The sequence below is a fragment of the Phaenicophaeus curvirostris genome, chromosome 9 (genome assembly GCF_032191515.1).
Source record: "Phaenicophaeus curvirostris isolate KB17595 chromosome 9, BPBGC_Pcur_1.0, whole genome shotgun sequence".
Classification (NCBI taxonomy): domain Eukaryota; kingdom Metazoa; phylum Chordata; class Aves; order Cuculiformes; family Cuculidae; genus Phaenicophaeus; species Phaenicophaeus curvirostris.
Window position 1 is genome coordinate 14,951,446 of NC_091400.1, and position 17,848 is coordinate 14,969,293.

Genomic DNA, 17,848 nt, shown 5'->3' on the forward strand with positions numbered 1-17,848 from the left:
AACGCACTTCACAGTAAATGGTAGACTTTATCGCTGTATTGTTCTGAAAAGCAGAATCCAGGTGGTAGCAGAATGAAAAGTTGGAGGGGGTGGAAGTAGCAGAGTGCTCTGAATCGCAGTGTGCAATGATCAGGGTATTTAAAGGAGGATGAAAAATGATATTCTTCAGGTGTGCAGCTTTAAGACATTAATTACATAAAAATCGCGTGATTGCTTGATTCTTTTATTATTTTTTTTATTATCTTTGTAAAAGAGGACAAATAAACTTTGTGTCGGGGTTAATAAATTTGCAAGGCTGAATTAAATGTGACTCTTGTGAAGATGGTAAAGCAATTTGATTTGTCTCCAAGAACTTAGATTATTCTGTAGGCATATTCTGTTATAAACATTCTTATAGTATACATTATGGTAGTATTTTAAAAACCACAGCCTCCAATGTACTCTAAGAGTTAAAATATTGATTTAAATAAAATAATTTTTGAATCTAAGAAAAAGAGAAAACTTCCATTTTGCTGAGTACACTTTCATCTGCATTCTAATAATATTTTAGAATTCTAACAATTGAACATGATTATTTTTCAGGATGCAAGGCATGCTGCGGAAGGAGAAATATACACAAAACTTAACCAAAAAATAGATGAATTTATTCAGATTGCTGATTATGATTGGACAATGTCTGAATCAGATGGAAGAGCAAGTGGATATTTAATGGACCTTATTAACTTTTTAAGAAGCACGTTTCAAGTTTTTACTCATTTACCTGTAAGTGTTCAAAATTAAGTTTAATTTCAAACTATTGAAGCATTATCTTATTTTAAATAAGATATCTTATTACTATCAAAATCTTATTAAGATTTTGAAGATAGATGTGATTTGGAATTGTGCACGTGCTGGCAGATGTATTTTTAAATTTTTTTCATTACAGATACATTTTCAAATGTGTTTTAGTATGTTGATGATGCTTACTCATAGTAATATAATACTTTTAGACAAAACTTTAGTATTATGGTTAGCAGTTAATTTATAAATACTGTAAAAATTCATGCAGTTTTCTATAGCATTAGATGGCCTTTTTAATTAACCATATTTGTTCTGTGTCCATGTCCATTAGTTCAGACAACAGTGCAGGATTGGTGCAAATCTTGCATTTGTGCATAAGATTATGGAGGTCTTGGATTCTCCAAGGTTGTTTTTAGTTAAATTGTTTTGATCATAACAAGACATTTGATTCTGGTTAACTGAGCTTCATCAAAATGAATGCTTGTTCATATTGAAATATATCATGTGTTATTTTGCCCCAGCTAAAAGGGTACTATTAACCCATTGTATGTACTAATTGTTACATTCTGTTGTCTGATTTTCCCTTGCTTTAAGACAAAAAAAGACTATTTCTAGTTTCCTTTATCATCATAATAGTTTAAGTTTATAGCTTCATAGATCTGGAGTAGCTTTAATAAATCTTTCAAGCTACGTCTGCTTTTCATCAGCTTGTCCTTGGTTGCTACTGTCACGATGATGTCCGAGTGCTTTACCCACATGCAATGCCTATAGACACCGAGTCCTCGTATGTGTATGAATGTTCTGAGGCTCCAGACTGGAAATAAAAGATAATGTCTTTACTTACACAGCAAGGTGTTGAAGTTGCTGGCATAGTGGGCTTACCTGGTCTTCCAATTCACATGTGAAGAGGCTGTGATTTTTCAGTCTCCTTTTTTATTATTAAGTCAAAGACAGAACCCACTGAAAATGTATTGTGCGATATTGATGTGATGTGTGAGGCATTTGCTTCTGTGCCAAGTCAGTTGAGCTTTTTTTGATAAAGAATAGCAAGTGTGTTAGGTAGTTAAGTGCATTGTAACTTCCTATACAAAGTGATATGAACAAATGGCACTGCTCCTCATTGGTCATATGCGTGTGGCAGTGAAGGGATGTGCAGCTTCTAGAGGAGGATGTACAGCAGTCTGTCATGAATGTATGTTATGATATAACTGTTCGAAAATGAGCCACAGACAGAAAAAAAGTAATGTGTTAAGAGGGATGGAAAGAAGCAACTGTGGCATTAGGACTTGAAAAGTGTGAACGGAATAGAAATGATTTCCTGGTCAGCCTTTGGAGAAAGCTAGTTCCTACAAAGAGGTTATTCTGTAATTTCAAACTCCGGTCAGCTAACAGGCAGGGTGTAGAACTGTGTGGACAACTAGTCTGGTCTGGCAAAAGGATTCTTGTGACTTTTGACTTATCCTGTGTATTAGGCCTTATTATGGCCAGTTGTAGAAACAGTCCTATGAATGTTGTGCATGAGATGTGGAGGTTATGTGAAAATGTATAAATAGTTTGTTGTGTTAAGTTATTTTCCTTAAGAGAATATTTACAGTAAAAGAATTTTCAAAGATAAGGCTAGAACAAGATTCTAAAACTCAATAAAATAGTTTAGCAGTCCAAAGCGCTTACTGAGATAGATTCTCATATACCATAATTAGGATCTGGAATATAGTTTTAGTGTTTATTTTCATTGATGTCCCTGTGTAATTTTCCTAATAATTTTTGTGTGGCTAATTTTTGTATGGCTGGCAGAACCTGCTCAAAGAGTTTCTCAGAACCTTTTGTATAATTAGAAATCAAAGAACAAAAGTTCTAGCTGCTGCACATAACTCTAGTATGGAAAAGTGCAGACAAGTAGAGGAGTCTCTTTTCTTCCTCCCTTAGGGTATCCAATCATGTTAGAGGGCGTTGAGCCAGGGCTAGGGGCACCGGCTGGCCACATTGGTTCTCCATAGTCTCATTCAAGGATGACTGACTTTCTCTTAGATTGTTTCAAACTCTGGTCTTCTTATAATGCTATAATATGTTCTTTAACAATTCTTCATTGAATTTGTTAGGTTCCTGTCATTATAGTCCTGTTTTATTTTAGCAGTATGTGTAAGCTGTGTAAATGCACAGAGATGGGTCTCTCTTTGTGCTTCCATGTGGGACTCTACTCTAGTCTGTAATAGTGTGGACATGGCTTGTAAAAAATACAACTTATGTTTCTTGTCTTTTTTATGCAATTTGCATTATTTTTATTGGAACATTAGAGCTCTGGATCAGGTAGACCATGATCTCAGTTTTACTGAACCTGCACAATTCATGGCACAACTTACTTGGAGTCCAATACCTCTGTTGAATCACTGGAAATGCCTTGCGTCTGTGAAGCTTTGATTTTTCTCTTAAGTTTTGTATCTTGGTTTTCTCATCTGTGTTTATTTACTGTATTTAGTAAGCAGTTTTGGAAAAGAAAATAGCTTTATTCTACCCACTAGCTATATTATCATTAGATTTACTTTAAAATCTATCAATGGGTTGTGTTACATTTAGATTCCTACTGTCCTGAGCCGTTCTAAGTCTTCCTTGAACGAAGTATGTTAATGATGTATGTTAATGCCTCTGTAAGCCAAGATGGTAATCATGGCATTTATTTTTTAACCTAAGTACGTTGGAATATGTTCTTTCTTAAAATAAAAACTTTCTGGAAAGGCATATCAACTGACACTTTGTCATTTTAAGTTTGCTACTTTAATATTTTGACATATGGTTCCTTATCACAGGAAAACATTTTATTGCCAAATTAGTGTTTTTCTATAATATATAATTTCCAGGTTTAAAAAAAAAATAATTTAAGGACTTTGTTAGCTGTGATTGTTCTTTTTGGAAGCTTTTCCTTACCTTTTATTGCTACAAATTCTTTATCCTTTTTTTTTTTGATGTTGACAGTACATCTTAATTTTTTTGTTTTGATTGCCTTACTGGTTTCCTTCTCAGAATAACAACAATGACCATGCAGCTATGTCGGTAAGTAGATGCAAGATGAAGAAAAAGCATGTGAACTGAAAAACTATGAACTGCCTGCAGGCTTATTGCTTCAATTTTTAATCATTTAATAAAAAGACCCTTCTGTTTTGCTGATGACTTGCTGCGTACTTTGTGTGGTTGCATGCAGGAATCAGGTTAATGACTAACACTGGGCTTTCATACACTGGGACAGCTGGAGCCCTAAAAACCTTGCAGAAGGTTGGTGGGGTGTGCCTTGCATCCCAAATGAGATAATTTAGAGGCGACTATGAGACCTTTTGGAAGAGAGGTCAGGTATCAAAATGCAGCTGTGAGACATGCACTCAGAATAAGGGTAGAATGATAAAGCAGAATGAAGAGTCAGTGAAAGTTCCAGCATTTCTCTGCTACATCTGCCTGGGGTCAAGGGAATGTCTGCTCAATTTTTATCTTTTTTTTTTCTTTTTTTTTTTTTAAGAAGGTGATGGATTTAATTTAAGAATTCTTCCAAGCCCTGATTATTTTCAGGTCATGGATTTTTGTATAAGAATTTCCATTATAATGACAGTGTCGAAATTAATACTATTCTGTTAAAAGTGGTTTCTGAGTACTGAATTCCTGAACTTACTTTTACTAATTTGTTTCTAATAATATGGTTGAATCTTGTTCACTTAAGCAGTGTACAGCAGCAAATGTATACTTTGCTGTTCACTGTTTTAAGTGAACGAATATGCAAGGCACTTAGACTGCATGATATGAGAATAACCCCAGTTGTTGCTGCAATCTGGAAAGCAGCTGACTGAGTAGTAGCTTTGTGGATCTGAAGAAAGGATCTAAGAAGCAGTCTTCCAAGGTGTGAGGAGCCTAGAGCACATGAGTTTCAAATGGAGGTTTAGGGAGGTGGGTTACTTAGTCTGTCAAAGAGAAGGCTGGGGAGAGATCAAGTGGTAGCTGACAACCTCTTGAAGAACAGATAGATAGGTGATGGAACTAAACTCTTCTCGGTCGGACCATCAAATTCACAAGTGGCTATGGTCACAGGTAGAAGCTTTGGAGGTGAAGCTTTGATATTAAAGAAAAACTTTGCATGAAGAGAGTAATACATTGTTGGGGAAGTTAATCAGAGTGGCTGTTGAATTCCCATTCTTGATTGTCTTGAAGGCTTAGTCAGAAAAAAGGATAACAGACCTGAACTGATGTTAGCAATAGTCCTACTCCAAGTAGGAGGTTGGACTAGATGTGACGCTGGTGGTTCGTTCCAGTGAACATTTCTGTGATTTCAGTACTTAGCCTTTATGTTGGACTGTCAAGCTAATAGGTGTCATGAACACTACAAATACTGAATATTTCGTGTAGAAGTACTTCCTGTTAATGTAGAATAGGAGTCCGTGTGCTGGTTATGCCATGACCAAGCGCTTGCAGAATTTCAGAGACTGTGTTGCTTTTGGAAGGTTATAATATGTGTCATGAAGTTTTTAATGGTTCTGCTTTCTAAAGGCACAAGAATTTATTCTTTTGAGATTATCTTTGTTTTCAGGTTTTTTACATCCTGGTTTAAGTTCATATTGCAGTTTATAGTGTTGTTAGGTGCGTTGAATCAAAAAGCAGTTCAGAATTTCTTTATACAGCTGTTAATCTCATGAAATCAACTGCGCGGTCAAAATGTTATTAAGGACCTGCATTTTTTAGTTTATATTTTAAATAGTTAAAGCAAAAAAGCCCCTTCTATTTTCAGATCAGGTATTTTGAAACAATAGAGCGTGTATACGTAAGTGTTCTGAAATTTAGTATTAGCTGAAGTTTTGTTCTAGGTATGTGCTTTGTTGGTCCAAAGTTAGTATTGGGCAACTCTTTGGAAAAGAATGGCTATTGAGAAGTAACAGTTACAAATTACTTTCAGGTAGATAATTTTTATTATTTCAATAAACTTTGGGGCAGAGACTGGAAAAAAAATGATTCTTAAAAATTCCATTACTGTTTTTTAGTAAACTTGTATTTTATCAATAGTTCAAAAGTTGGATTTTAGTCCTGATGCTAAGTAATATCATGCTTTAGTTATGACTGACAAAATCTGTATATTTTGCTTCTTTGCATTTTCAGAAAGTTTTTCATTATGTCATTTCAAATTGTCAAATTAATTCTTCAGCTTAACTCTTAGATTCAACAGATAAGTTTTGTCATTTCCTTTTATGCTGAGGATGGCAGTTTGTGTTATTTTATTGTTTCTGTGATTGGCAGCAAAAGCCTAATTTCACAGCTTGCAGTGAGGGCGAAGGGGTGGTGGATTTCTGCAGCTATATTCAAAACCTGTCAGTCAACAGCCTCCCCAGGCTGCTTAGAGAATGGGTAAATTCTTACCGATTTCTCCAAATGCTACTTCATGCTGTCTTTGATTGACGCAGCCTGGCAGGGAGGATGGATGAATCTGTTGCTGGCCAGTTAATTGTGTTGCTGGTCAAAGACCTGATGTCAGGCTGAGACTCCTAAGCGACTCAATACAAAACAAATTAGCAGATTGTAGTCATATTTCTTGTTCTATATGCTTTGACTTTGTTGAATGCAGTCCATAAATCATATTGACTGACACCATAGTGAATGATGAAAGCTGCTTTTGAGACAGCTAGCATGGGTCTTAGAAAGCCGTACTGCGAAGGTGCTGTGGAAAGATGCATATGGCTGACCCTCTGGGAATTTCCTTGGAGCCAAATGTCTCTTTGCTGCAATTGTTCTTAGGACAAAAGCTTTGGGTCCTATATAAAGGATTTAATATGTCAGCAGATTCTCTTTACAAGCTCCTTTGAAATATAAGAAGTTTGTCTAAGGGTTTTCTCTTTTTACAAACTTGTATTTCAGCGAAATGTGAAGGCTGGGTGAAAAAACAGTTGCCTTTAATACTATTAGCAGGTGCTTTTGCTTACAGAATAGGATCCTTGTCTTCTAAACTTTACATTGGTTGAGTGGAAGAATAGGCTTTGTAGATAGCAACAATTAGCATAAGCACAGCAGAGATAATAGTACTGTCTGCAAATGACAGGCAGCCAAAGCCAGTGTGAGAAGCCTGCTGAATCTCTGCATGCTATTGGATATAGGTATTTAATTTCTACATACAGTAACCACGCCACCCCCCCTTAAAAAATAACAATAGTAATTTAAAAACCCCAAACAGGCAAATAATAAACATTAAAAATGTTTTAAAACTAACTGAGATTTGTTTAATACTGAAAGAGAAATATGTTATTGCTATGTTCACAAGTGCTTAAATTTCCTCTTCAAAAGCACTATGAAAAAATGGCAAGGAGTTTATTAATTGGTGGATGGTGGAAATTTGGAGATAAATTTTTAACTAGATCTCATTTGTCAAACAGAAATTTTAATTCCATTCTTTTCTGAATATCATGCATCCAACGTATTTTGATCTGGGAAGCACTGAATTTTGAAGAGGATAACAGTAATGTTTACATTTCTCTTGGTTAAAATTCAGCATTTTGATTTATATACATAGCTTCGTTTTTTCTCTAGATTTAAGAAAGTCAAGTGATTATATTAAGTAAGTATAAACTGTGTATAGTTAACTGCTGTTATTTGTTGATGTGTCATGTGAACAATAAGCCTGTAGTTCAAGTTACATAGTTGGAAATAGTAACAATGTTAGGATGTTTCCATTTTATGAAATTTTAAAATAAGCATTACACATTTAAAATCCAAGTCGCTTTTACCATGTCATTTCTGTATCATAACCATTATCTTGTGCTCCAGTACTATTTGCCAGATTACAACTAGCTACAGGTGCTTCTTAGAGATACAAAATTCTGTCTTTCATTTAGAATAATAGAGGAGTGCACATTGGTTGCATTTAAAATAAATTGAATGTTAATTTTTTTCTTGACAGCCTATTAATCTGGTTGAATTTTTATTACATTATAGTGGTAGCGTAAATAGGACATGGAGCTGGTTTGATGGAGCAGTATGTTAAACAGAGATGCACTAATTGTTCCATTAAATCAAAATGACATTTCCGTTAAGTATTTAAAGCCTACTACACTGTAATTAGATGAGCTGTGGCCCACTGATTCCCCTTCTCACCTCATTTTTTCCTTCCTTTTTTCTCCCTTCTTTTCCTCTTCTTTTATTTCTATTCATATTCATGTTGTTCTGCTTGGGGAAGAGAGCTGCGTGTCTCCCAATGTAATTACCATTGGGTTTGGGAGACCTTTAAGCATGCTGTTCTTGCAGTGTCTCTTACATTCCTCATTGTCAGTTCATCTGTTTTGGTCAAGAATGTTATTTGATTTTCTGAGATTTTCAATTAAGAAACTGACATCTCATTTTAGATATAAAGCTCCTAACAGTTGAAGGTGTCGTAATGCTAAAGGGGTATTATCAAAAGCCATTTAGTGCTTTGGTGTGACGTGTGTGGAGAGTGAACGCTTTTCATTGTATTGTCTATATTTTAATTACATTTTAATAAATAATACATTTTGAAAATACAAATATTTAGGGCTAAATTTGCTTTCCGTTACATGTATATGTGAAACTTCAATGATATAAGCAAGTTATCTTACTAAGAACAAGATCTAGCTTTTCCAGTGTTGAAGCAGGACTTGCCAAACGTTTTGGAACACTGGTCTGCTGTCTTTCCTTACCAATTTTCACTGCTTATATGAGTTTCCATGGGCCAGCAGTAAATTGATCAACCTGAATTTCCAGAAAACAACTGGGAAACCATTGCTTTAGAGAATAGGTGTATTCAGTTTACAGATGGATATAAGTAAAACGATAGCTGTGTGTGCTCCAGTAGATGTATTATGTAGCTATGATTTCTGTAAGCATGTTATTAGTTACCTATCAGAGATTCGCATTTGAAAGCCAAGATCACTCTGCTCTAAGAGGTTGCAGTGATATGAACAGAATGGTGCCATCTGATCAACTATCTGATCTGAATTGGTTTTCTAAGACAGAATTTCCATATCTTTCAATTTTTCTGTAGTAGATTTTTAATAGTTTATCAAATTAACGTCTGATTTTGTGCTTTAGTCTCATGTTTGGAAGATTGTCTCAATTACACATACATCATAAAGAGAAATGTTGCTAGACCGTGATTGGGAAAATTATTTCCATTTTGTACAGGAGAGGGCTACATTTCATTTTCTAGGTAGTTGATTACTGACAGCACTGCTTTATTAAGCACCTGAAAAGATGATGGATAAGCATTAATATTTCATACAATTTGGCTTTGAGATGGAGTTCAAGCAATTGAAGAACCAGTAATTAGCACAAGCCGTTATGAGAAATGCTCCAACTGAAATCAGTGGGTTTGCTTTATGTAAAGTTTGGGAGTTTTTTTACTATGGTTGTTAAAAATATGCAGCATGTTGATTTTCATTCCATTCTTACTTTTATTCTGCTTGGGTAAAAAAAACCTAAGATAAATAAATCCACGGAGCTGTTCATATGCTTCAGCAACTTATAATTTTGGAAATGTCCTTGTATTCAAGACTGTTGGATTTCTGGAAGAAATATCAATAATTGCTTTAACATACATTTAATTTGGTTCCCTGATTGATTTAATAGAAACAAAGCTAACTGGTCAAAGAAGTAACATTAAGTGTGATCTTTCTTCTTCTAATCTAAAACATACATCATTAAGACTTTGAGAGTATGTTAAAATCAATTCCGATAATAGTGGCGTATAATTAGTTTCTGTCTTAAAACCTGTTGCTCTTTCTACTAGGGAAAAGTGGCCCAGACAGCTTGCATGTCAGCCTGCCAGCATCTTTCAACATCCCTAATGCAGATGCTACTGGACAGTGAATTAAAACAAATAAGCATGGGAGCAATTCAGCAGTTTAATTTAGATGTGATACAGTGTGAATGTAAGTAGATGTTCCAGTATAACTATCTATATCTGTCTTAACATTGAAAAAGTATTCTTTAACATAAGACATAAAATTATCTTTTTTCCATAGTCTACTGAGGCTTTGTCTTTAAAAAAAAATAAAATTACAGTACAGCTTTTGTAAAAGTATTTATGGGAATATTAACATTTATGGGAATATTAACATTTATGGGAATATTTTTATGAAACTTTTTTTTTAACTCAAGTATTTAATTGAAACGTACATCGGCTGTTACTCTTAATAGAATTGTAGTTGCTTTACCCAGTAAAAAGACTTGTGTTCTAGTACAAAATTTCCCAAAACCACTACATAAATATTGTTCTTTTATAGTTGAGGGAAAAAAGATCAAATGTCTGTGAAATTTTAATTTTCCCTCTTGAGTTTATTTATTATGATACAAATTTAAAATGTGCTGTTACATGGGGTTTCCTCCTTGCTGGAATTACTACGGCCTTACTCGCTATGCAGAATAGCAGTACTCATTCAGTAAACATCAGGTGTTGTTTTATTCTCACTGTTTAAAATATGGATCAGACTTGTTTTATAAAACTCATTCAATCCAGCACTGAAGACAGCATAAATTTCCTCCTGTTTTGCATAGAGCTCACCACTGAAGGTAAGGTGTAAAGGAAGTTCCTTCTGTAACATCATGCTATCAATAGATTTTAGGCCTGGTTTTATAGATGATGACTGATACACAGTGAAAAAAGCTCACTAGGATTTTTCTTAATGCATATTTTTAGATTCTTATGCTCTTTTTCTCCATAGTATCTTTCCTTTTATATGTCTGAAGCACAGATCTCAATCATTTTGGTGACAGCTCTAAAACGGGGCAGTTCTGGAAGTCGTATCCTGAGATTTTTTGTTTGGACACATAAAAAAATTGATGACTTCTCAATTAGCAGCTACCTATGGGAATCTGGAAATTTTGATTTCAAGCAATTTGATTTCAACCCTTTTGGCAAACTGTTCTTCTGAGACTCCGGGGACAGAGTTAAGGGGCACTTCTGGCATTTTAACCATAGCTTTGTCTTTCTTTCTCCTGCCTTATTTGTTACATTCCAGCTGAACTCTGTAAAAGGTAGAGCAGGCACCTTTCTGACAGTCTTTCATTACATGGCCTTAAGGCCTTTCAGTGCATGGAGTGAACTGATGGGATTATTGGGGTCCAATTGAAAAAAATACTTGTGATCATGACATTAAAATTTGTCTCATGATTGCACAAGTTGGCCCGGTGATGGTTTGATCCCTTTTTTACTTTTAGTATGCTTCATGTTGCAAACTTAAGTGTCCTTTACAGGCAGGTGGGCAGGGGTGTCTGTGCATTTTCATAGTTTCCTAGATGTAAAAAAAGATCTCGCATGAGAAAACCAGAAATTCCATAGTGTTCGTAACATTGCCATTATAATCATTCATCTAGACAGGCTGAATTAGTGCATCTGTATACAGTCATCTGCCTCTGAACCAATAATGTAACAGCAAAGAAAGCTTGCCCACTACCATATTACTAATACTCAAAATATCACCTGTGAACAGCGCAGTACTTCACTACTCTGTAGATTAACGAATTCACTGTTTCACTCAGGGATTTCTAGCAGTAGAGAGGATATAATGCATGCCTTGCAGGTGACTTTCACAATATGAACAGTATGTTCACAACAAAGTAATGAGAAGTCCCAATTAGTCCAGCTGTCGTCTGGTGTGTGGATTGTTTTCAGACCTTTTTCATCTCAGCATTTACCCTGTTATGTACTGTGTAATTTCTGTTATCGCTCTTTCTACCATCTTTGGTTGCTCAACAGTCAAAATCAGTGATGAGATCTTAGTAGAATTTTATTTAATCTAACAGGATATATTTTCATTATTTAAGATTAAAATATAACCTTAAGACAACATGTTTTGTTGTATGTAGCTGTCTTACTAGCCATATGGTGTGGACAGGACATGGGAAACTTTGAGTCAGAATGGGGAAGTTTCAGAAAACTGCTAACTTAAAGACTGAATGTACCATGGTGTAACTCCTAGCATGAGCTGTACAGATGTGAATAGAATAAACTTTGATTCTTCTTTTCTGCAAAGCTGTTCAAGTATGTTAACAAAAAATCCTTTGAGTGGGTTAAATATAATTATGGAAGCTTGTCAAAATAGTACGTTGCAACAAACGACATCTTACAATCTTGGCATAAGATTCTGCTCAAAGACTGCTTTGCTTTTCTAGTTTCATTAATAAGGTCCATCGCAGGCAGTGATTTATGTTCCTCCTCATCACTGTCCCCCAGCTTTAGTCTTGGACGCTTTGGGATTAATGGATGCAACAGTGACATTCCAGTTAGTGCTTAGAGTGTGCAAAAAATTCACAGTCATTGGGTAGTTTTCTACTGTATTGTATACATGGTTTTGACATTTTACTTATAGGCACGGTGGAGTATACTTGGGTGTATTTTGAACTGAGCAGATATGTGAGATGTAGAATGTTATGAATGTCTGAAGGTGTATTTATAAAAATTCTTGGCAATATTCTAGATATTTATTCTGATCCTTAACATTACATTTTTATTCTTTTTCATATGGACTGGAGGAGAGCTAAATAAAAGGCGGAAAATGTGATTACTTGTCAGATGTTTTTTTCCATTAAAAAACAATCAGCAGTCCAGCAAACAACCCAACAGTCTCTTAATGAGCAACAATCTGTTGAAGTTAGTAAATACTGCAGTTCTTAGTCACAGAAGATAGTTGGAATGGTAAGTGGTCTTCCAAGAAAGAAAGGAGGGCAGGAATGAGGTCATCTTGTGGTGAAGTACTTAACTTTAAGAAGCAGAGCAGAAAATTTGGAAGCGTTTGAAGCAGGTAGTCTTGTCTGATGCTTTGTAAAAAACATTTGTAAAAAACCCTTCAGTTTTCTTTCAGTGTGTCCTGTTCTAATTGAAGTCTTTCTCTACTCTCTCTATATATTTCTAACTTAGAGTAGTGTTTTATCTCTCTATTTTACCCCATTCTTTCTCAATGGTTATCTTCCACAGGGATGATTAAGATTCTTACAACAATATTCAGAAAAATAAAATGTTGTAGGTCCCATTGAATGAAACCCAACTAAGAATCTGTTGCTAGCATGTTGCATTTCAGTGTCCCAAGAAGGGAAGAAGATTGGGGAGGGGTAGCATTTGCCATTTCTTGAAGAGGAAAATCAAATGTGGGTTACTCTATCTCACTTTATGCAAAGCAAGGTATATATAATAGAAAATTAGGTTTAGAGATGCCACCCAGATCTAGATACCTCACATCAGCATTTTATTAAGGAATTAGAACTTATTGGGAATTCTATTTGCTGTAAGAGTTCCCAGTAATTTTTATGACTTACGTGTTTTCACATTGCTGAATTGTGAGACGGGGTTAACTGGCAGAATGAGGCATGATTGAATACTTTTTCACCCACACATGAATCCATGTAAGGATGAAAAGGTTTTGGGTCCTGCCTATAAATTAGCATGTGTTAGCAGAGAATTAGCACAAAGCAGCTTCCCAACTGGCCCTACACAGGAATTCCTGCCAGTCCCTCCTTTTTCGCCTACTATGTGGAGAGCTGCAGTAGCTGCTCCAAGAGCAGCAGAGATCTTGACGCAATTGCTCTCTATTGAGCATACACAAAGGTGGTCTCCAGGTGGGCATGCCACTAGCTGAGGAACCCAAATCCTGTTTTTCCTTGAAAAGGCACGGTATTCTCTTCAGGAGGCCCCTCACTTTGCCTGCATCCTCTCCCATCTGGGAAGCCAGGTTAACTTAGCTCACTTGAGATTGTCCTTCATCTGGCAGTCACATATGGCAGCACAGGAGTGAGGGGAAGCAAGGAAATCTTGCCAGGGCTGGGGGCAGGGCTAGGGGCTGCTGCCCAGCCAGCTGGCAGCTCCCTCAGCGAGGCTCCCTCCAGGCATGTTTGAACAGCTGGAGCATCCAGCAGGGCTGCAAAGTGGCTGACCACTGCTGTGATAGTCACCTGATTCTCCCTTCTCCTTTAGAAATACATTTGTAGCTTTGCTGTCCTGCCTTTGAATTGATGCTGTGAGACCCAAGTAACACTGTCCTAATTTAGCTTTCAATCCAAAGTCTGGACTCTGATTTTTGATTTCTGCCAGTGAATAACAAAACTGTTTCTCAGGAATTAGGTACTGAATTCCCAAACCAACAGGGAAGCACAACCAGGTGACTAAAATATAGGAGTTAGAGAGAATAAAATGAAGAGACCTGTTAATAAATCTAGAAGATCACAGAAATTCAGTACAATTTATAAAGATGTCTTAAATTCCATTTTAGCAGACACGTCCTTTTTCTTAAGATAACCATTAACACATATATGCATCAATTCCCATATGTCCTGTATACAAAACATAATTATAACATCAAAGCAAAGTATTCAAGAGAAAATGGACTGAAGTGCTTTTCACAATATTTAAATTTGCCATTCTTATGCATGTGTTACCTCCCAGACTGTTTGGGGTTTATTATATACTTTTTCATTGGATCCTATCTCCTGTAAATTCCTAAACTGGCTGTTGTAGAAAGTACATTGAGACTGTACGTATTATGGACGCACATTGTGCCAAAGCTGCTGTTCTATTTACACAGAAAAGGTCATTATCAGCAAAGTGCAGGAAAAGAAGATGTTAACAAAACCCTTGTCAATACCAGATTCATATAATGCATATTTTTAGCCTATTTTCCCCAAACCATTGGAGTTTCTGATTCAGATTGCCAAGCAGCTGGTTGTTTGCTGTATGACAGTTTAATGGAGATCTTTGCGTTTCATTCTCATGTATTATAGAATTCCTGAATGTTCTTATGAATGTTAAAACAAACAACCAGCCAGCCCCCTACCCCTCCAAATCCTCTTTAAGCCTAGAATGAATGTAGGGGGTGAGTATTTTAAGAGAGATATATATGACAATGTTTCATTACAATCTGGAAAAGGACCCTTAGGACAAAGACATTAAGAATGTTAATCCTGTTCTTATAATATCTTCCTAAAATGCTGTGCAGTAGAAAGTATTTAATTAGCTTTGTAAAATTGCTAGCAAAACTTAAAAGCCCTGAGCCAGGGGCAGGAGGGGGAGCTGGCTGACCGTTACCATAAGTAGATTAACTTTTTGCCCTTTGAACTCATGAAATTGTAATAACGAAACAAATTCTACTGTAGTCACCTGTCAAAAATGACCCAACTGTGAGAATAAATGCTTGTGCTATAATGAGTGTCCCTGGTGGTGTAAATGCATCTATAATCTGAAATTGTGGTTAAAGAGAGCAAAATAATTAAGTTTGGTACCTTGTGTGCAATGGTAGTAGATACTATGTAGAGAAACTAAATAATACTGCATTACTTAATGCATTAGGATAAATTCCAAGCTATGTTAGCCTTGTGAGTTGCAGAAAAGATGCAAACATTTGCCTTGTGGGAAACAAAAGTATCCCATTATAGGAAAGTACCTCCCAAAATATAGCCCATAGCTAACTGAAAAATTTTGCTGCAGGTGATACTTTTCAGTTACATTCACTTTTCAGTTCTGTAACTGTTCCTTTGCCTTATGAGCTTCCTCCTCCCTGTGCTACCATTGTGGAGGGACCGGAGAAGCTCAGGTTGGGGATGCTGGTATCAGTGTACTGTGTATGAATGGAAAATTATACAGGATCAGACAGATGGGCCTTATTTTTCACCAATCGTGCAGCTTGTTCTTCCTTGTTCAGGGGAAGTAGAAAAGACCCCTTCTGACCGTCACACTTATCCTTCTTATTTAGTATGCTGCTACAGCTCATAACCCATGTGTCTGTTTAGCTGTTTGCTGTGGGGCATTGCTAAGAATTCCCTGAGACAGAATGGTGTTCTCATTTTGAACAGTGTCTTTTAGTGACCACAGGGCCAGCATCGTAGGCCTGTCTGTCCTTGAAGAAAGGGTGGACTCAGTGGCCATGAATACCTGCAGAAGACAGCCGTGGAGGCACACAATCCTTTAGCCATGGGTGTTCAGAAAGGTGCTTTTGTAGGCCTGGAGATCTTTTGTTCCTCTCTAGGCTGGTGGTTGCACAGACAGTTTTCTCTTTGCTGCTTTTAAAGAACAAAGTTTGCTTAGTAGCAAACTCTCTTGATAAAATACTGAGATTGGGATATGCTTTTTTCTACTATTTTTTACCTTCTTTTACTTAGGAGCATCTTTGTGGTAAATTGAAACTCTGAAAACTCCCCTAGAAAGTTGGTGTTACTTGTAAAGTAGGAAAACCAGACAATTTAAAATTCAGACTTGAATACAGTAATCAGTGAGTGTTTGCCAACACTTGCCAATATTTGTCTATGATGTTACATTGTTCTCCTCAGGGCATTTGATTCGTATTTTTATGCCTTTAGTTGGTGAAGAATCAAGCAATATTTGAGTTTAATTCATTCTCCTATTACATGATTGTCCATAAAATTTTTCACGCTACAAGCAATAAATTCTGCCTTTATTTGTAAAGCTGATACTCTGACACTATATGCATCTCTTACTAAGCTGTTCCTAGATATTCTGAGATGGTTTTAGTAACTTCATGTACCACTTAAGTAAGAATCTTTATAGGGAATGTCATGGAAGTGAAAATAATAATAATTTTCAGGCTTGTGAATAGTCTGTCTGAATTCATTAGTCTGCTTTACTTTGAAACCATACATTCAGAAGTAAATAATTGTACCCATTATTTTACCATCATGTTAGCTGCGACACAAGTGTCTTTCTGGATGTTATTTTCACTGGGTGATCCAAATTTTATAACTAGCCATTAAAAAAAATTCAATGAAGGATTTAATGTTATTTTCAAATGTTAGTAGGAGTCCATGTGGCGTAGTACAGTTAAGCACTGGGTCTAGAAATGTTTTGGATACGTGTTGTGTTTCCTCTACCATTACATGACCTGTTTCTCAAACTTGGAAAAACATGTTGCCTTTCACTGCCTCAGGTGACATCTCACTAAAACTGTTACAGTAATATCTGCTTTGTTTTGTTAAGAGCTCTAACTGAAGAGCATAAGAAAAAGAGTTTGAGTGGGGCTGTGAGTGTGTCTGTGTCAGTTGCTAACGCATGTCTGGGACAAGAACAACAAAAGTATATTTATTTTTAGGTTTGGCAGTTATTAATGATTTCCTAAGTTAAACAAATAGCTGACTTTTGTTCATTACCCTAAACGTTACCTTTTTTTTTTGTATTTTAAATATAGTTTTGCCTTCCAATTTTGACAGCCTATTTTGGGCTTAAAAAAGCACTGAAGTTCATTATCAGTAAGATGGCTAAAAGACGTGAGCAGGCATTTCAGCTCTGCTCAGACTGTGGCACATAGAGCTTTCCACTTGTCGTCTACGCATTAAACTAACTCCCACCTTGGTGTTTGTCTTTTATTGCTGTTTGGCCAGAGGTGGGGGTTTTATAGAACAGATGCTCTTAAGAAAAACAGATGCTTGAAAATATGTTGACAGCCATGGAATTGTTATTATTTTGAAATTCTTCAGTAATCATTGACTTCAGGCCAAAAAAAGTTGTTGGCTTCTATGGTTGTAGCATTACTATTGGGTTAGAGGTTTAAGCAAAATTCCTCATAATACACCTAAATGTGTTATTCTTTGGTATTATTGGAAAAATGATGGGAAAGTTGGTTTTGGGTTTGTTCATTTTTAATGACTGTGAGTTATTAGCTTAATGTATTTCTGTCAAACTTGTTTCATTTTAATATTAGATAGCTTTTATATTGCATAGAACTTGATTTCTGTTAGATTTTTTGAACATCTACATCTGTAATATTTTTAACCTTTCTTTGCAGTGTTTGCTAGTTCTGAGCCTGTGCCAGGATTCCAGGGAGACACCCTGCAGTTAGCTTTCATCGACCTCAGACAAGTAAGACACTACTTGTTGTTTTTTATCCTACTAATTTCCCCTTTTGACCAATGCTGAGGTTATTAAATTCAAGAACCTTTCATGTTTTTGCATTCCCATGTAATTAGTTTTGAAAAGCAGTTATTTGAAGTGTTATTAGTGGCCCTATTCCCTCTAATTTAGCGTAAAACTGTTTCTCCAATGTGTTGTTAGGGGGCACTGTGCTACTGGTGGTACTCTTAACATGCTTGTAAGGTTGAATTT

The 17,848-nt window shown here is 36.0% G+C and overlaps 1 protein-coding gene across 7 annotated transcripts in view; it reads left to right on the forward strand.

The window, feature by feature from the left end:
• EXOC6 (exocyst complex component 6) overlaps positions 1 to 17,848 on the forward strand; it is a 92,829-nt gene that overhangs the window by 49,149 nt on the left and 25,832 nt on the right. For 4 of the 7 annotated variants that reach the window (XM_069864193.1, XM_069864188.1, XM_069864190.1 and 1 more), the window contains exons 18-21: positions 583 to 762; positions 3,799 to 3,828; positions 9,539 to 9,680; positions 17,532 to 17,605. In XM_069864193.1, coding sequence (XP_069720294.1) covers positions 583 to 762; positions 3,799 to 3,828; positions 9,539 to 9,680; positions 17,532 to 17,605 — 426 coding nt within the window. Of the gene's footprint in view, positions 1 to 582; positions 763 to 3,750; positions 3,829 to 9,538; positions 9,681 to 17,531; positions 17,606 to 17,848 lie in introns of those variants that run through there. The other 3 variants (XM_069864189.1, XM_069864191.1, XR_011338001.1) reach the window with 2 other exon arrangements.